This window comes from Rhinoderma darwinii, chromosome 2 (genome assembly GCF_050947455.1).
Source record: "Rhinoderma darwinii isolate aRhiDar2 chromosome 2, aRhiDar2.hap1, whole genome shotgun sequence".
In the NCBI taxonomy this organism is placed as follows: Eukaryota; Metazoa; Chordata; class Amphibia; order Anura; family Rhinodermatidae; genus Rhinoderma; species Rhinoderma darwinii.
In genome coordinates this window covers 310,646,675-310,667,483 of record NC_134688.1, presented here as the reverse complement: position 1 = coordinate 310,667,483, position 20,809 = coordinate 310,646,675, and the positions used below count along the sequence as shown (strand labels likewise).

The following is a 20,809-nucleotide window of genomic DNA, read 5'->3' as shown; positions in this document are numbered from 1 at the left end:
CGGATGGGACGTCTCTCCATGGATGCTGTCATAGGTTCTTGAAAAACCGATTACCGGTAAGTAATCAATCTTTTCCGCATGACTGTACGGCTTCAGTACTTGATCAGAAAGATCAACCTCTCCCATGTACTTAGTATAACCTAGGATACAATCTGGCTTGGGAGTCGTTGTAGTGGTATCTCTGACTTGGTTGGGTGCTGCCGTTACTGTATTGTGGTAAACATAAGGACATCCCTCTTGTCCTTATACTTGACCAACAACATGTTCTCGCTGTTTAGTTCCCTGCTTTGTTCCTTTCTTAGTGGTTTCCCAATCAGAGTTTTAGATAGTACTCTCTGGTTTTTGCGTATGGTTCCACATGCTGCAGTTCTTCTGGTGGAAAGACACTTAACTAATGGAATGCTGGTATAGAAGATATCCACGTAAAAGTGATAACCCTTGTCCAGCAGGACGTACACCCAATCCTACTCCCAGGACAGGGGCGGGCATTCCAGGGGTTCAATTATGGAGTCCTTCCCTCCATAAACCCTAAAATTGTGGGTGTACCCTTAGGTACTCTCGCACAGCTTGTACATTAATTCCATACCTCGCCCTCTTACTAGGCAGGCATTAGCAACATTTTAGGCTCCCTTTTAAAATGTGCAAGGGGCTAATGTTCTTTTTGGGGGTGTAAGCTTGTGAAAATTTGGTGCAGAACTGATGAATGACAGACCTGATTTTGAATAGGCGGTCATATGTGGAGTCCTCACTGGGTGGGCACTGTGCATTATCACTATTATTCAAACATTTCAGAATTATTTCAAAATGTGCCTGGGTCTTTTCCATGTGGTAGATTGAGGTGTTGTGCAAAGTATCCACACTCCAGTATTGCCTAATCTCTGGCTTCTTCACTAGGCCCATATGTCGCGCACTGCCCCAAAAGTCATAATCTCCACTGTATCTACGAGGGGTCCAGCTAGCATATGATGACATGGGGTTTTCTGCTAAAAATTGCTGGGTATATAAATTAGTGTGGGCCACCATTGAGAATTTTGTAAAGTTTAAAGAAAAAAAACCTTAACCCCTTCCCGACATTTGTCGTAGGTATACGTCATGGAAAGCCAGTGCTTCAAGCAAAATGTCGTATACTTACGACAAATGCATGGCACCGGCTCAGAAGCTGAGTCATTGCCATCATCCCCGGATGTCAGCTATATCTTACAGCCGACATCCTGCTGTAATGGCCGGGACCAAAGTTAGCCTCGATCCTCGCAATTAACCCCTTAAATGCAGCCGTCAAAAGCGATCGCTGCATTTAAGGTGTTTGCAGCTCATCAACACCCCAGCAATGAAATAGCCGGGGTGTCGGTGGCTGCAATTGCAACCGGAGGCCTAATACTGGCAACCGGAGGCCTAATACTGGCATGGAAAACTTTCAGCCCCCGCCAGTGGCGGGGCCTGAAAGGCATCAGTGGCCACCGGCAAGATGGCGTCGGTTCAGGAGATGAGCCGGCGTAATCGGCGGTGGATGTCAGCTGTATGTTACAGCTGACATCCACCTGTAACGGCAGGAACCAGAGCTAGCTCCGATCCCTGCCATTAACCTTTTCGATGCAGCGATCTCTGCATCTTTGTGGTTGTTAGCAGATCGGCAGCTGTGCTCTGCAATCGCGTGGTTGCCAACTGCTATTATGGCAACAGGAGACCTAACAATGGCCTCCTGTCTGCCATTACGGAAGCCGATTAGGCCCCGCCTATAGGCGAAGCCTATTCGGCTTGCTGTCAGTGAATGCCTGACAGATCTAATAGATTGCACTACATAGGTACTGCAATGTATTAGAAAAAAAAAATCTGACAGTTGGACCTTCAGGGGACTAAAGAAAAGTTTCAAGTAATAAAATAAGACACAATCGCGCCCTTTTTCCCTTTTATCAAGTCCTTTATTATTGAAATAAATAAACCATGCATATTTGGTATCGCCGCGACCGTAACGGCCTAAACTATGAAAATATTTTGTTATTTATTCCACGCGTTGAATGGCGTAAAAAAAAATTACAAAAACAATGCCAGAATTTCTAGTTTTTGGTCACATTGCCCTACAAAAATTGAAATAAAAAGTGATTAAAAAGTCGCATGTATCCAAAAATGTTACCTATAAAAACTATAGCTAGTCTCGCAAAAACAAGCCCTCATACAGCTCCATAGACGAAAAAATTAAAGCGTTATGGTTCTCACAATATGGCAGTTGCACAGGGTCAGTGACAGGTAAGCTGCATTACCAAATCAAACAAACTAGTACACGCTCTAAATATTAGATTTCTAACTATCTGTTAACAAACATGTTTGCCACCGCTCTCATCATTATAGCTGCTCTTGCTTTACAATCCTATCGCCCATTTAAGCCTTGTCAAAAAACAGTCCACATCAGTCCTTCTCTCCTGGCCTCCCCCATGCACAGCTCCCATTTACTATTCACTTTCCTCAGTCAACTTAACCCATCTCATCCCACTGCCCAACATAAAAAACGCTCTCATAAATCACAGAACCATCTGCTGTCTCTCTCCATTCTCCTGCTACTAGCTGCAGGGGACATCTCTCCCAACCCTGGTCCTCCCTTTTCTTCTGCCAAGCTCAACCACTTACCTGCCACACATAGAAACCCTGCAAATCTTCTTGCTATTCCTTGTATGTCTTCTCCTGTCTCTTTTAACTGTGCTCTCTGGAACTCTCGGTCCGTGTGCAACAAACTCGCCCTTATTCATGACTTATTCCTTTCTAACTCTCTCAACCTTCTGGCTCTTACAGAAACATGGCTACACCTGTCTGACACGGCTTCCCCTGCTGCTCTATCTTATGGTGGTCTCCAGTTCTCTCATGCCCCCAGACCTGAGAACAGGCAGGGTGGAGGAGTAGGTATACTTCTTTCCCCACATTGCACTTTCCAGGTCATTCCCCCGGTCCCCTCACTCACATTTCCCTCTTTTGAAGTCCACACCCTCAGACTCTTTTACCCTTTTCCCCTCCGAATGGCAGTTGTCTACCACCCCCCGGGCTCACCCCGCCAATTCCTGGATCATTTTGCTGCCTGGCTTCCACAATTTCTATCCTCTGAAACACCCACTCCCATCATGGGTGACTTCAACATCCCCATTGATAACCCAATCTCCTCATCTGCCTCCCAGTTTCTATCTTTAACCTCGTCCCTAGGTCTGTCACAACTTACTAACTCTCCTACACATGAAGACGGGCATTCGCTTGACCTGGTCTTCTTCCGGCTCTGCTCAGTTTCTGACTTTATTAACTCTCCTCTCCCGCTTTCTGACCACAATCTTCTCTGCTTTACTATCAAATATTCTCTGCCTCCTCAGGTCATCCCTACGTATCAGACATACAGAAATCTACATGCCATTTAGGCCTCATGCACACGACCGTAAAAACTCCCGTTATTACGGGTCGTGATTACGACCCCTAATAACGGGCTCATAGACTTCTATTGGCGACGGGTGCCTTCCCGTTTTCTCACGGGAAGGTGCCCGTGCCGTTGAAAAAGATAGAACATGTCCTATTTCAGGCCGTAATAACGGCACGGACAGTCCATAGAAGTCTATGGAGCTCTCGTAATGACGGGTGGCTACATGTGTGCACCCGTCATTACGGCAGCGTTGCTAAGCGACGTCAGTAAATAGTCACTGTCCAGGGAGCTGAAAGAGTTAACTGATCGGCAGTAACTCTTTCAGCACCCTGGACAGTGACTACCGATCAGTATAAACCTGTAAAAAATAAAAATAAAAGACGTTCATACTTACCGACAACTTCCTGCTTCCTCCAGTCCGGTCTCCCGCCCGTTGCCTTGGTGACGCGTCTCTCTCGACATCCGGCCCGACGTCCTGGATGACGTTTCAGGCCATGTGACCGCTGCAGCCAATCACAGGTCAATCACAGGCTGCAGCGGTCACATGGACTGCCGCGTCATCCAGGGATGTCGGGCTGGATGTGAAGAGAGGGACGCGTCACCAAGACAACGGCCGGGAAAGTATGAATTTCTTTAACTTTTATTACAGAAAAGGCTGTCCCTTCTCTCTATCCTGCACTGATAGAGAGAAGGGGCTGCCGATTAGTGCAGTGCTATTTTGCCGCCAAAAACGTGCTCGTAAATACGGGTGGAATACGTGTGACACCGGACCCATATTTACGAGCACGGGTTCGTAAATACTGGTGCAAAACGGGTGGAATACGTGTGACACCGGACCCGTATTTACGCCAGTATTTACGGGTGGGAAAAAATACGGTCGTGTGCATGAGGCCTAACAATGTGAAACTCATAGACAGTCTACAGTCCTCATTGTCCCCTATCTCTTCCCTCTCCTGTCCCAATCTGGCTGCCAAACTTTACAATAACACTCTCAAAAATGCATTGGATGAAGCAGCCCCCACTACACTCCGAACCACCCGACAAAGACGACGACAACCCTGGCACACGCCTCAATCCCGCTTTCTTCAGCGGTGCTTGAGATGTGCCGAACGACTGTGGAGAAAATCGCATTTGGATGCAGATTTCCTTCATTACAAATTTATGCTCAAAACTTACAACTCTGCCCTTCACCGCGCCAAACAAGTCTACTTCACTTCTCTCATCTCCACACTATCTAATAATCCAAAACGCCTCTTTGATACTTTTCACTCCCTCCTTAGTTCTAAAGTGCAGACGCCAATCACAGATCTCAGTGCTGAAGACCTGGCCAATTATTTTAAAGTTAAAATTGACAACATCCGGCATGATATTATCTCCCAGTCCCCTAGTAACATCCATCCCCTTCCCCCCCCCCCCCCCCCCCGCACTCCCTCTTCTTCACTCTCAGCATTTGACCCAATAACTGAAGGAGTCTCGAGGCTCCTCTCTTCTTCTCGTCCTACTACCTTCCCTAGTGATCCTGTCCCCTCACACCTCCTCCAGTCCCTCTCCCCGGCTGTCACTAGTCACCTCACTAAAATATTTAACCTCTCGCTTTCCTCTGGTATCTTTCCCTCCGCTTTTAAACATGCCATTATAAACCCATTATTGAAAAAACCAACTCTTGACCCATCCAGCGCTGCCAACTACTGACCAGTCTCTAATCTGCCCTTCATCTCCAAACTCCTGGAACGCTTGGTCTACTCTCGCCTTATCCGCTATCTCTCTGCTAACTCCATTCTTGACCCCTTACAATCTGGTTTCCGCACTCTACACTCCACAGAAACTGCCCTTACTAAAGTCTCAAATGATCTCTTGGTGGCTAAATCGGACGGTAAATCCTCTCTCCTAATTCTTTTGGATCTCTCTGCAGCCTTTGACACTGTAGACCACAAACTCCTACTTAACATGCTCCACTCTATTGGCCTCTCTTGGTTTTCCTCCTATCTCTCTGACCGCTCATTCAGTGTGTCATTTGCTGGTTCCACTTCTTCTCCTCTTCCCCTTGATATCGGGGTTCCTCAGGGATCAGTCCTAGGTCCGCTGCTCTTTTCTCTCTACACAGCTCCTATTGGACAAACCATCAGCAGATTTGGCTTCCAGTACCATCTCTACGCTGATGACACCCAATTATATACCTCTTCCCGTGACATCACCCCTGCTCTAATACAGAACACCAGTGATTGTCTGTCCGCTGTCTCTAACATCATGTTTTCTCTCTATCTGAAACTGACTCTTTCTAAAACTGAGCTCCTTGTGTTCCCACCATCTACTTACCTCCCTAAACCTGATGTCTCCATCTCTGTGTGTGGCACTATCATAACTCCTAAGCAGCACGCCCGCTGTCTCTGGGTTATTTTTGACTCAGATCTTTCCTTTACTCCTCACATACAATCACTTTCACGCTCCTGTCATTTTCACATCAAAAACATCTCCAGAATCCGTTCTTTTCTTACGGCGGAAAGCGCCAAAACTCTCATTGTTGCTCTGATTCACTCTCGTCTTGACTACTGTTACTCATTACTAGTCGGTCTTCCCCTCACTAAACTCTCCCCTCTCCAATCTATCCTCAATGCAGCAGCCAGGCTCATCTTTATGACCAACCGCTACACCAACGCCTCTAATCTGTGCCAGTCACTGCACTGGTTGCCCATCCCCTTCCGAATAAAATGTAAACTTATTACTCTCACCCACAAAGCTCTCCACAGTGCTGCACCTCCTTACATCTCCTCCCTCATCTCTGTCTACCACCCTACTCGAGCTCTACGTTCTGCCAACGACCTTAGATTAAAATCCTCCATAATCCGAACCTCCCACTACCGTCTCCAGGATTTCTCTCGTGCTGCACCAGTCCTCTGGAATGTGCTACCCCAGACAATCAGATTAATTCCCAATATCCACAGTTTTAAACGTGCCCTGAAAACACATCTATTTAGACAGGCCTATAACATTCCCTAATCTGATTCCTTTCCATGGCCCTCCATTTAGATTGGTCATCAGAATAAGATTCCCTCACACTCCTTCTCTTCATGTCCGTCATACACGGATACCGGCTGGTGACCGGCTCATGCAGCTTTGTTACCACCGCATGTGTATAAAAATGGCCGGACCATTGTACAGAACAAACACTATTACACTTTGTGTCTCCCTTATTTCCCCATAGATTGTAAGCTCTTGCGAGCAGGGTCCTCACTCCCCAGATTTGAATTGTAAATGAACTTTGTCACTATGTAATGTCTGATATTGTTTGTTTCATGTCCCCTCTAAATTGTAAAGTGCTGCGTAATATGTTGGCGCTATATAAATAAAGATTATTATTATTATTATTACATAGCGACCAGAAACCAATCTACCAAAATCTGTACTCCGAAAGCCAAATGGCGCTCCTTCCCTTCTGAGCCCTGACGTGTGCCCAAAAATCAGTTTGACCACATATGGGGTATTGTCGTACTCGGGAGAAATTGCTTTACAAATGTTGTTCTTTTTCTCCTTTATTTATTGAGAAGATGAAAAATATTGAGCTAAAGCTATGTCTTATTGAAGAAAAAGGATTATTATTTTCAGTGCCCGGTTCTAATAAATTCTATGAAACACCTGTGAGGTCAAAATGCTCACGACACCCCTAGATTAATTCCTCAAGGGGTGTAGTTTCCTAAATGGAGTCACTTTTTCGGCGTTTTCATTGTTTTGGTCCCTCAGGGGCTCTGCAAATGCGACACGGCTTCCGCAACCCATCCCTGCTAAATTTGCGCTCCGAAAGCCCTGCCGTGTGTCCAAACAGCCGTTTATTACCACATAAGGGGTACTGTTTTACTCGTGAGAAATTGCTTTACAAATGTTGTTGTGCTTTTTCTCCTTTAGTCCTTGTGGAAATTAGAAAAAAATTCGCTAAACCTACATTTTCTTTGAAAGAATGTAGATTTCCATTTTCACGGCCTACTTCCAATAATTTCTGCAATAAATCTGTATGGTCAAAATGCTCACTATACCCCTAGATAATTTCCTTAAAGGGAAGGTGTCGCTAGAATTTATTTTATTTTTTTTAGTTAAACAGTTAGATACATGATTACACATTGTTCTAATTTTTTTTTTTTTTTTTACAAGTCAGGAAATATTATAAATTACATTCGAATTAATAACATTTCAATGTGCTGGTCACTAGAGGGAGCAATTCCCCAAATTGCAGCATTGGCATGTGGTAAAGCAACGTCATTGCTTTATGCTGCAAAATTGGAGAAGACACACTCGCTCTAGTGTGCTCAAACAATCCCCCTCCTTTCTCCTGGCTAGTGCCAGGAGAAAGGAGGGGGTTGAATGTTAATTTTTTGAGCGAATGCACAGTGTAGTAGGCTTAGATACAGTGGTAATCACACAGTATAACACGAACATACACAAACATAACTTACCTGCTCCTGCCGCCGCTCCCTCCGCTTCTAGTCCTTGCTTCTGAACATATGGACGGAAGCCGCGACCGGAAGTAGTCATCTTACTGTCCGGCCGCGGCTACCTCTCCACATGAAAATGGCGCCGGATGTCGCATGCGCCCCTCCATTCACTATAGCGTACGCCGTCTGTGTGGGAACGGCTCCCGTTCGCATTCACTATGGGGATGTATGTGCCGTTAATCGACACATACAGAGATGAAAAAAAAAAAGGCAGCCCCCATAGAGAAGTAAAACACAAATAAAATTTATTTTTAATAACCTACTAAAAGCAAAAACATATAAATAAAAATATTTCATGACCCCTTCCCTGTAAGGGGTGTAGTCTCCCAAATGGGGTTACTTTTGGGGGATTTCCACTGTTTCGGCACTGCATGAACTCTTCAAACCCGACATGGTGCTTAAAATTTATTGTAATAAAAAGGAGGCCCAAAATCCACTAGGTGCTCCTTTGCTTCTGAGGCCTGTGTTTTCAGTCAAGTAGCAGACTAGGGCCACGTGGGATATTTCCTAAAACTGCAGAACCTGGGAAATAAATATTGAGTTGCGTTTCTCTGGTAAAACTTTGTGTTACAAAAAAAAATGGATTAAAAATTAATTTATGCAACAACAAAAAATTTAATTTGTAAGTTTCACCTCTACTTTGGATTAATTCCTGTTAAACATCTAAAGGGTTAAGTAACTTTCTAAATGCTGTTTTGAATACTTTGAGGGGTGAAGTTTTTAAAATGGGGTGACTTTTTGGGGGGTTCTAATATATAAGGCCCTCAAAGACACTTCACAACTGAACTGGCCCCTGCAAAAATAGCCTTTTATAATTTTATTCAAAATGTGATAAATTGCTGCTAAAGTTCTAATCCTTGTAATGTCCTAGAAAAATAAAAGGATGTTCAAAAAACGATGCCAATCTAAAGTAGACATATGGGGGATGTTAATTAGCGACTATTTTGTGTGGTATTACTATCTGTCTTACAAGCAGATACATTTAAATTTAGAAAAATGCTAATAATAGCAATTTTTCGCCAAATTTTGTTTTTCACAGTTAACTACTGAATGTAATCGAGCAAGTTTTGCCAGTAACAAAGTCCAATGTATCACGAGAAAACAATCTTTCAGAATCGCTTGGATAGGTAAAAGCATTTCGAAGTTATTACCACATAAATTGACACGTCAGATTTGAAATATGAGGCTCTGTCAGGAAGGTCAAAAGTGGCCAAAGAGAGAAGGGGTTAAAGTCCATTTCTGTGAGGACTGCAGTCTCAAACCGAATTCCTGATCTGCCTATGAAATCCAGAATCTGAGGCTCAATTCTCAAGGGGTGGGTTTCACATGGTATCACTTATCTGGGCAGTTGCCTCACCTTTTGTCCTGGGGCGCCTTTGTGGGTTTTCCTCATCACTGCATGTGGATGATAAGGACAAGAGGAATCGGGAATATTCCTCTTCTCCCTCGCTGGCCATATCAGTGTTGGAGGCCAGGTGGGCGTATGCCTCTCTTGCTAAATAGATTCTTTGGAATGATTGGGACATCTTTATTAGGGGTGTGTGTGTAATACTAAGTTTTAACACAGGGCAGTGTGTGTGTGTGTGTGTGTGTGTGTGTGTGTGTGTGTGTGTGTGTGTGTTAGCTACAGAAAAAAAAATTGCACTGATTATGATCACTCAATAAGTGATCACATCCAGATGCGTAACACAGCGATCGCAGCACACAAGGACTCCATACAGGTTTAGTATGGCACAGGGTAGTTATGCCTCAGCTCTGCTTAGTGTTCCTAACTGGCATGAGGTGGCAGAACTGGTGACGGTTGTTTGAAACCCCTGCCATGGCTGCAATTGGTCGATCTATACAGACAGACCAATCAAAGCGATCGTGGATTTGGCACCATCAGACCTTCCCCACATAGCCGGGTTTGGTGCGGTCCTACACCGCACTAATCGCTACCATTCCACTGCGGCATAGTGATTGGTTTTCACCGCGATTCGCCGGTCTGAATTAAAAGAATCAATCGCAGCTATTGGTGACGGGGGTGGCGTGTTGACCCCCTGGGTGACAAGTAAAGATGGCCTGCTGTCAGGGATAGCAGGCCATCTTCTTTTTTCTTTTTTTTAAATCAATCTAATTTTATTGATACGAACACAGAAATAAAATAACACATTGACATTCACATTTCAATTTTCCAACATCGTATACAATAGTTACAGCATATCAGAAGATCAGGATATTATAATTCAACATTCCTACAATTTCCCTCATCCCTGGTGGCTCCGCGTCCAGCCAGTGTTTAGCAATGCATTTCCTCGTTTGATATAATATTTGGGCAATTGCCAGCCTTGCCATTCTGTCACTCTCCAATTCTCCCATCGCTCCCAACAACATAACTTTAGGGTCTGCTGCCAATTCCCGACCATACACCTGCTTTATCAGATCCAATATTTCCCCCCTTAGGGTCCTCAGGGCCTCACATGACCAAAACATATGAAATATGTCCGCCTTCTCCTCCGTGCACCTAGGACATTTAGCATCCGCTCTAATACCCATCTGTTTTAATACCCACGGGGTGCGGTACACTCTATGTATCAGGAAGAGTTGGGATCTCCTCTGCGCCAGACTGAGTGATAAGTGACATGTGGACGCTAATATCTCCTCCCACTCCTCTTCGGTCAATGGACCGACATCCTGTTCCCAATTCTCCTTTACCAGCACCATCGGGTTTCGCAGGTGTTTGGACAGTAAGCTCCTGTACGCCATTGAGATCAGGCCTTTGGTCGTGTCAGCCCGTCCCACATACTCTAGGACCCCAAGAGCACAAACCGTCACGTCCACCACATGCGCCTGCGCCTGTACGGCATGACGGATCTGCAGATATTGGTAAAACATACTGTGCTCCAGTGGAAATAGGTCTTTCAACTGCTGAAATGATCTCAGCATGTTATCATCATACAGGTGTTGTAATCGCCTAACCCCTGCCGACTCCCATTTTTGCATGCCCTCTAATTGGTATAATTCCCACAGGACCGGATTATGCCATAGGGGAGTATATTTGGTACACATTCCCACTCCCAGGATCTGTTTGCATTGCCACCATATTTTATGTATCAGGAGTAACGTTGGTTTAGCACTCGCCAATCTCTTAAAGGTATGTGCTTCCAGACCCTCTAGTGCAGGGGTCTCAAACTCGGCCGGGTAAGTGGGCCGCATATAGAAAAAATGGGAAGTTGACAGGCCGCATTACTTTCAAATTTGATGCAATACAAAATTTTAAGTGTCGCTAAATGCAGTCCAGCGGCTCAGTTAGCACACATGTCAAGATTGGGCAGCCCCTTTTTAGATAGTGCCGCAGTGCCCTCTGTGGATGCTGCCGCAGTGCCCTCTGTGGATGCTGCCGCAGTGACCTCTGTGGATGCTGCCGCAGTGCCCTCTGTGGATGCTGCCGCAGTGCCCTCTGTGGATGCTGCCGCAGTGCCCTCTGTGGATGCTGCCGCAGTGCCCTCTGTGGATGCTGCCGCAGTGCCCTCTGTGGATGCTGCCGCAGTGCCCTCTGTGGATGCTGCCGCAGTGCCCTCTGTGGATGCTGCCGCAGTGCCCTCTGTGGATGCTGCCGCAGTGCCCTCTGTGGATGCTGCCGCAGTGCCCTCTGTGGATGCTGCCGCAGTGCCCTCTGTGGATGCTGCCGCAGTGCCCTCTGTGGATGCTGCCGCAGTGCCCTCTGTGGATGCTGCCGCAGTGCCCTCTGTGGATGCTGCCGCAGTGCCCTCTGTGGATGCTGCCGCAGTGCCCTCGGTGGATGCTGCCGCAGTGCCCTCGGTGGATGCTGCCGCAGTGCCCTCGGTGGATGCTGCCGCAGTGCCCTCGGTGGATGCTGCCGCAGTGCCCTCGGTGGATGCTGCCGCAGTGCCCTCGGTGGATGCTGCCGCAGTGCCCTCTGTGGATGCTGCCGCAGTGCCCTCTGTGGATGCTGCCGCAGTGCCCTCTGTGGATGCTGCCGCAGTGCCCTCTGTGGATGCTGCCGCAGTGCCCTCTGTGGATGCTGCCGCAGTGCCCTCTGTGGATGCTGCCGCAGTGCCCTCTGTGGATGCTGCCGCAGTGCCCTCTGTGGATGCTGCCGCAGTGCCCTCTGTGGATGCTGCCGCAGTGCCCTCTGTGGATGCTGCCGCAGTGCCCTCTGTGGATGCTGCCGCAGTGCCCTCTGTGGATGCTGCCGCAGTGCCCTCTGTGGATGCTGCCGCAGTGCCCTCTGTGGATGCTGCCGCAGTGCCCTCTGTGGATGCTGCCGCAGTGCCCTCTGTAGATAAGGCCGCAGTGCCCTCTGTAGATAAGGCCGCAGTGCCCTCTGTAGATAATGCCAGTGTCCTCTTCAGATACTGCCACACACCCACTTGTAGATAATGCCCCAGTGCCCTCTGTAGAGGCTGCCCCAGTGCCCTCTGTAGAGGCTGCCCCAGTGCCCTCTGTAGAGGCTGCCCCAGTGCCCTCTGTAGAGGCTGCCCCAGTGATGTCAGGGGCTTGCCCAGAGCCGGAGTCCCGGAGCAGAGCCGCTTCTGGCACTCTGGCTGGGATTCCAGCTCTGCTCCTGACATCACTGTCCATATATGGACAGAGATGTCAGGGGCAACCCCAGAGCTGGAGTCCCAGGCAGAGCGCTAGTAGGCTCTTCCTGGGACTCAAGCTGTGCTCCTGCATCACTGGGACTCCTGCTCTGGGGTAGCCCCTGACATCATTGTCGATGTATGGACAGCGATGTCAGAAGCTTCCCCAGAGTCCCGGAGCAGAGCCGATAATAGCGCTCTGCCCGGGACTCCGCTCTGGGGAAGACCCTGACACACTGTCCATATATGGGCAGCGATGTCAGGGAATTCCACAGAGTCCCGGAGCAGAGCATGTACTAGCGCTCTGCCCGGGACTCCGGCTCTGGGGAAGCCCCAGACATCGCTGTTCATATGTGGACAGCGATGTCGGGGAATTCTCCACAGAGTCCCGAAGCAGAGCCGACACCAGCGCTCTGCTCCGCTATGGGCAAGACCCTGACACACTGTCCATATATGGGCAGCGATGTCAGGGAATTCCACAGAGTCCCGGAGCAGAGCCGACACCAGCACTCTGCTCGGGACTCCGGCTCTGGGGAAGCCCCAGACATCGCTGTACATATGTGGACAGCGATGTCGGGGAATTCCAGAGTCTCGGACAGAGCCGATACTAGCGGCTTTGTGTCCCGCGGGCCGCAGACAGCCCCAGGGGCCGCATGCGGTTCGCGGGCCGCGTGCTTGAGACCCCTGCTCTAGTGGGTTGAGTCCTCCCCCCAAATATGACAATAAACGTGCGCTAGAGCCCCATGTCTCTGTGTCCTCCCACCCCTTAAACTGTTGGCTCTGGGCAGCCAGGTAATATATCCAGGCATTTGGCAGCGCGACCCCCCCTTCGTCTTTAGGCAATTGCAATTTCTCCAATTTAATCCTTGGAACCCCTTTTTTCCAGACCAGATCCCGAAAGAGATTGTGCAATCGTCTGAACCAGTGCTTAGGTATCCATACTGGGAAGTTATGAAGAATATATAAAACTTGAGGCATAAGGATCATCTTGATTAGATTAGTCCTCCCCAGAGCAGAGAGCGGGAGCCTGTTCCTGGCGTTCACCTTGAGCAGCAGTGGTAAAACATTCAAAGACATATAGTCTTGAACCCTAGCCGTCACCTTAACCCCTAGGTACGTAAATTCATTGACTATCGGAATCCGGGGTCCCACTCCAGTATCTACAATGTTCACCGTGTCAAGTGGCATCAGAGCAGACTTGGTCCAGTTAATATTTAATCCCGAGAACTCCCCAAACCTTGTGATCGTGTCCATTACTACCTCCAGAGTGTTCTCAGTGTCCGTCATATGTATTAAAATATCGTCTGCATATAGTGAAATTTTTTCATTTCCCCATATTGCAAGCCTCTTATGCGCTCCTCCTGTCTTATGAGGCACGCCAGTGACTCTACCGCCAATTCGAACAGCAATGGTGACAGTGGGCACCCCTGGCGCGTACCCCGGGCCAGTGAAAATCTCTCGGACAATGCACCATTCACCCGTATGCGGGCTGTAGGGGCCACATACAGCAACTGTACCCACTTCACGAAGTTAGGGCCGAATCCCATCTTTTCTATTACTCGCCATAAGTACCCCCATTCTACACAATCGAACGCTTTCGCGGCATCTAACGTTAGCACAGCCCTTCCTCCTTGAACATCCGGTGTCGCCTGAAGATTTAGAAACAGCCGCCTGAGGTTGACAGCCGTCGATTTGGAGGGCATGAACCCCGATTGGTCTTCATGCACAACATGCTGTACCACCCTATTCAGCCGCAGCGCTAATATCTTTGCCAAAATCTTAACATCTGATGTCAGCAAGGATATTGGTCTGTAGGACTCCGGTAATTGACTGTCTTTCCCCTCTTTTGGGAGAACCACTATCGTCGCCTCATTTAGGGAGTCTGGTAGTTTACCTCTGTCAAAGCTATCCTGCAAAGTATTCAAATAGTGTGGCGCTAACTCCGTCCCATATTTCTTATAGATTTCCCCTGGTAACCCATCTGGACCCGGAGCTTTCTCATTTGCCATATCCCTTATCGCGGCCCAAGGTAGGCAAATTAATGTTTCCCAGATACTCGTCCAATTGCTGTGTGTCGTAATGCACTTTGGATGTGTATAGGTCAGTATAAAACCTCTGAAATATTTGCAAGATTTGCCCCGTGGTTGTCTCCACCCTCCCCCCCTCCCCCTAAGGCCATGAGTGAAATTATTACTCCCATGTGGCTGTGCCATCCTAGCGAGTAGCCTCCCCGCCGCTTCCCCTTCATAATATTTCTGTTTAAGGAATAAGCGTTTATTATCCGCCATTGTCTAACCCAGTGTCTAAGTGTCTCCTCGGACCCCTCTTCTACATTTCTCCCTTCTGTTTCTGTCACTTGATCCCCTAGACTTTCTCCCAATTGCCTAGATTTAGGTTTTTATTCGTTTAATATGTTGAATGAATACTCCTCAACCACGCTTTCATGGCGTCCCATAACACCCCTTGCGGCACTGACTTAGTATTAAAATATTCTTTTATCAAGTCCCGTATTTCCCCGCCATCCATCAATTTTAGCCAAAACGCATTCAGCTTCCAATTCCCGGGGTTCCTGGTAGGCCTTTAACCCACTTCCAGCGTCACCGCCATCGGAGAGTGGTCTGACAACGCCCTCTGTAGATATTCAATTTGCGCTATGTACGGCACTGCTGAAGCTGAGCATGCTACCAAGTCTATTCGTGAAAGAGACTGAAACGTGGACGATGCACACGAGAACTGCCTCACCCCTGGATGTTTATCTCTCCAAATATCCCGCAAACCCAATTCCTCCATTATTCTTCTAAAGGCAGTCAGGTCACCCCTTTGCCCTCCCCCTCCCCTATGGAACCTATCCAACCTTTCAGACATCACTGCATTAAAATCCCCCATCACGATTAGCGGTACCTCAGGCCACCTGGAGAGTTTCTCCGTAACTCGTTTACGTACAATGCTAGAATAAGGCGGAGGGATATACAGCACTACTAGAATACACTCCCAGTGATATATAGTACAGTGCACTCCCACATACCTCCCCTCCTCATCCGAGAAAGACGAATGACAAACAAAGGGAAAACTCCTGTGTATCAGCAAACTCACCCCCCTAGAATAAGTCGTATGAAAGGAGTGAAACCCATGTGCGATCCACACTCTCTGCAATAAGGACACAGATTCTCTAGACAGATGCGTTTCTTGCAGCCCCACTATCAGGGCATTTTGCTGTTTAACCCAGTTAAAGATTGCCTGTCGTTTCCTAGCTTCCCGTATTCCACGGACATTCCAGGATAGACATTTAACCGATCCCATCAGGCACCATATCATTGAGAAATCTGTTACTACTCCAGCCTGCTCCAGTCAAGATATTAGGCCGTGCGTTCCCTCCCTCCCCCCCTCCCCCCCAACAAAACCTCCCCTCCGAAAAGGGTCAGAGCGACATGTACTGTCTCTCCTATCCAGCAGAAACGCACCATAGTGCGAACTTTTAACATGCCCTATTGGCATCTCCCTTTGAACCATTTAACTTTCTCACCACTTCCAGTGAGCGCTGACTCCCACTGCTATTCGTATGTAATAAACAATCCCTCACAATCGGCAGAATTTACAGATACATTAGGTACCCAGTAATGATCCCACAATAACATCGCCATCAAGTGCGGCCACTCTGTTAAAAGGATACCACCCTGCTGTGTTTCAGACAAGGGTGTTCACACACCGAAGGACTGCATAATAACATATAATGCACTACAGTCCCGCAAACGCCAACATGGCTCCAGACTTCACCGCCTAGGCGGGCTTTCACGCATCCTCTTCTCCAGCCGTTCTCTGCAGCCGTGCCTCATTGCTATCCAGCCATCTGGCAGCCTCTCTGGGGTTCTCAAAGAATGAAGCAGTCCCAAATGCAACCACCCGCAATTTAGCCGGATACATCATGGAATATGGTATCGCCAGGTTCCTCAGACGCTTCTTTATGTCCCAATATTGCAGCCGCTTCTTCTGTACTTCCGCAGAGAAATCCGGATAAAAGGATATTTTAGCGCCATTGATGGAGATATCCTGCCGTTCCCTTGCCTTCCTCAGTATCTTATCTCTGTCCTTGTAGTGTAACAGCTTCACTAAGACCGGTCTCGGGGGGGTCTCCCCGGTGGTCCCGGTCTGGTAGGTACTCTGTGCGCCCTTTCAACAGCATATAAAGGAGACAGCTCTTCCCGGCCAAACTGCTCCAGCAGCCATTTTTCAAAAAACTCATCCAAGTTATTGCCCTCCAATTTTTCCGGTACTCCTACCAAACGCACGTTGTTTCTGCGTAACCGATTTTCCAAATCATCCGCCTTAGCCTGCAGGGCTACCACCGCCAAGGAATGAGACTGTACATCACGTCTGAGCTCCGGCAGAACATCTTCCAATTCAGACACTCTCCCCTCAACAACTGTGGTTCTTCCTGCCACTTTCTGTAAATCAATTCGTAACAGCAGAATATCTTCCTTCAGGCCTCCCACCTGCCCAGTCGGCATAGATAAGATCGAGGAATTCTGCTTCACCGCAGCAAGTATGTCTGTGAGGGAAGGCTCCTTCACCTGGTCTCTCCTGTGATGCGTTCTGCCTCCATCTTCCTCAACACGCCTGTCCCGCCGCTGACTACCCAGCTCTTCCTCCTCCTCACTCACCGTGTCCTCTCCCAGCACGGAGTATCTGGAGCCCGAGGCCATGCTGTCTGCCTTCCCACTGCTAGCCACCGGCGTATTGCCTGCTGCAGATCCGCTCGCACGAGGGGTTCTTGCAAATCTCTCCAGCCTGTCTGCTGCTTCAGACCGCATGTGTCTGCTCCTGCATTCAGTCTCCTCGGCGCCATCTTGCCTTCTCGGCCCCGGACTCGCCGGCAGCGTTTTTGGTTTCTTAGATCGGGTCATTGTAGCTGTGCTAAGCGGTATCGACTCCTCCAGCCTCCAGGTCGGTGAATATTACCGGGTAAATCAGGGATAATCAGTACTTTCAGGATGGACACAGCGGGAGCTCCTACAGGTCCTCTTACATCTGCTGCTAGGCCACGCCCCATAGCAGGCCATCTTTACTTTGTCACTGTGTATTTTAACACTGTGACAGCTTCCCTCTTTGTTGTAAGTATACGTCATTATGCAGGAAGCGCTTGCTTTCCATGATGTATACTTACGACAAATGACAGGAAGGGGTTAATAAGACAGAGGGGTGATACTATTATCCACTGTTCGTCTTCTAACTCCTTTTCTGGAGAAAAAAACAAAATACCTCCCCTGAGAATGTATTTTGTGTTTGTCCATTGTGAAAATTGTCCCGGCATTGAATTTAAAAAAAACAACATACAAAAAATGCATACAAAAACTTCACTGAAATACAACCTGTAATGTGAGCATCACTGTTCCTTTTAAGAAATTGCAAAAATCTCCCTGTATAGCCCTATCCTAAGATTTTACTTTGTAAAAGGAAGAAAAGAAAGTGGCAAGTGACCTTGTAAAAATCTTATATTCTCAAGTTTCTTTGCAAATTTATTCTGCGAGAGGTGTGTGTGTGTTTCTTCCCTCTTGGTCTTGCCTAGATTTTAAATGTAGAGCCCTATGACAAAATAATTGACATGTGGCCACTATGTCAAGTTTTTTTTAATTTTCCTGTGTCTGTGCTGTAGCTTCCACCAACTGATCTTTTCTTAACACAGGTATAGTGTCCTTGCACGAAAAAAAGGGAAGCATTTGAAGTTTGATGCATTTAGGTCTTGCTCTTAATGCTAGAAGACACAGGCTTTGTTGAAAAAGGTACTATATGTATATATATATATATATTAGAACCACTTTGTTTTAGAAATTTTAAGTTCGCATTCAACTTTTCATAACTTAAATTTATTATCTTTATTACAGATGTCTGAAAAGCATCTGAAAGAATTAAAAGAATCATTTGTAAGAAACCTCAATGGAACCAGCATCAAAGAGATATCATTAGGCTTAAGTATAACCCCTCTTTGCATTCTTTGCAGGGGTTTGATTCTTATATCCCTTTTTCAAAACTTTGGTGAAATTGTTTATTCATGGAAATATTGCCTTTTTCTTGATTTTTTTCTGTTAGTACTTCCACAGGTATTGTCCTGCACTATCCTCTCTGATTTCCTATACATAGTGGTGGTATGTATTTCCATAACGTGTGCCTTGGGGATTTACATCATATACAGAAAAAGAATTTCTCACAAAAACACATCTCTTCTAAATATCTGCCAGTCCTTTTTAAACGCTCAGATTGAACACCGGAATGTACCATCTGTTACAACTTTTCGTGTTTTCATTAATTTACTTACTGCAATTTCCATTTTAGCTGTGGATTTTCCGATTTTTCCAAGGCGTTACGCCAAAACAGAAACATATGGTACTGGCGTAATGGATCTAGGTGTGGGATGTTTTACTTTTGCAAATGCCCTTATTTCCCCAGAAGCTAGATCAAAACATGAAGAAAAAACATCTACATTTCACAGAGTGAAAAAGCAACTTATTGCAGTGTGGCCATTAGTTTTTCTTGGACTTGGACGACTTATCAGTGTGAAAGCCGTAGATTATCATGAACACGTATCAGAGTATGGCGTTCACTGGAACTTTTTTTTCACATTGGCAGTTGTTAGGGTGTTTTCATCATTTATACTTACTTTTATTCCATCAGAAAAAATCTGGTTTGTGGCTACAGTGATTATTTTCAGTTATCAAATATTTCTGGAAACTACTAATTTGAAGACTTTTATCTTATATGGCAGTGATAACAAAGGCACAAGACTTGGTTTTTTAAATGCAAACAGAGAAGGGATCGTCTCTATAATTGGTTATGTCGGAATTTACATGTTTGGAGTTCAAATTGGATCTTATCTTCTACAGAAAAGAGTATTTGTAAAAGAATGGATAGCATTAATTGTTAAGTTCACAGTAATGTCTATTATGGTCTTCATTATTATGACCATAGTTCAAATTTATGTTGAACCCATATCCCGCAGAATGGTTAACTTTCCATTTTGTATTTGGACTATTGGCCAGTGTATGGCTTGGCTATGCTTAATGTTTTTATGTGACCTGACTTTGGTATTTGTTAAGTATTTGACACCTGGTAGCAGTGTTCCTAGCACATGGAATATATACAATTACAGAGATCATGGAAAAAGAAGAGAGACCAAAAAAGAAATACATTTTTGTCTAATTGAAGCTATCAACCGGAATCAGTTGCTGTTCTTCTTGCATTCAAATATTATTACTGGTATAGTTAACCTAATTATTGATACTATTCACAATTACAATTTATTCTCCCTCATTGTACTATTTATGTACATGCTTTTAAACTGCTTTATTTCATATATTTTACACATAAATAATATTACTGTTAAGTGGTGGTGAGTAACGAATAAATCATTTAATTCCTGATGAAATAACTTTTTGGGGGTATTCCAGTCCCATAAATTTGATGGCTTATCCTTCGGATAGGCTATCAATATGTAATCCGTGGGAGTCCAACTCCCGGCACTTCCTCCCGATCAGCCATTTTGAAGGGGCCGCAGCGCTCCAGTGATCACTGCTTCTCGATCATTCCTGTTACTGCTAACACTGTGAAATTCATGACACACTTGCGGCGGTTCACAGTATTACAGCCATCTCACACATTTCGATAGGAGAAGGCTGTAATACTTTGAACCGCCGCTACAAGTGTGTTAACGATTCACAATACGAGCAGTAGAAAAGAAGGGGAAGCAGCGCTCGTAGGAGCCATGAATGCCTTTAAAACAGCTGATCGGCGCGGGTGCCGGAAGTCGGACCTCGACTGGTCGCCTATCCACTGGCCATTAATATGTGATCAGTATTATGGGACTGGAAATCCACTTTAATGATAATAAATTTGCAAAGTGAAAATTAATTGTATGCATTAGACAGTAATCTAATAATGTCTTGGCAACTTTTTTTTTTTTTTTTTTTAAGATTTTAACAATAAAAAAAATGTAATTAACAAAAAATGTTTATTTCACATTCACGGTGGATTTTATTTCAGTCCCAGCCTCACACTTTAAAAGAGATGAGTTTTTAAAGAAATGGAATAAGGAGTGTTTAAGGCATTCAAAAAAGCTAATGGATTTGTTAATAGAGGAGGAAAAAGTAATGTTGGGATCTCTCACCATTGAAATTGAAGATGGTGTCAAAAAATTGGATACATTTTGTACTCACCCGGAGTTTGAAAATAAACCACAGTCTCAAAAAAGAAGTGGAGTTTGAACTTAGGGAAATCTCTACCTGTAAAAGAGAAATTTCAAAGAGACACCTTTTGACTTTGAACATCAAAATAGACGTAAACCATGGATGAGGAGAAATACG

General features: G+C 46.1%; 1 protein-coding gene across 2 annotated transcripts in view; it reads left to right on the top strand.

Annotated features, from left to right (window-relative positions):
* Positions 1 to 20,413, top strand: part of PIGW (phosphatidylinositol glycan anchor biosynthesis class W) — a 50,090-nt gene extending 29,677 nt beyond the window's left edge. Inside the window, exons 2-4 of one of the 2 annotated variants that reach the window (XM_075853525.1) lie at positions 8,915 to 9,002; positions 18,139 to 18,235; positions 18,338 to 20,413. In XM_075853525.1, the coding sequence (XP_075709640.1) occupies positions 18,338 to 19,843 (1,506 nt within the window). In that variant the 5' untranslated portion in view covers positions 8,915 to 9,002; positions 18,139 to 18,235 and the 3' untranslated portion in view covers positions 19,844 to 20,413. The remainder of the gene's footprint in view (positions 1 to 8,914; positions 9,003 to 18,138; positions 18,236 to 18,337) is intronic. The other variant, XM_075853526.1, reaches the window with a different exon arrangement.
* The last annotated feature ends 396 nt before the right edge of the window (positions 20,414 to 20,809 follow it).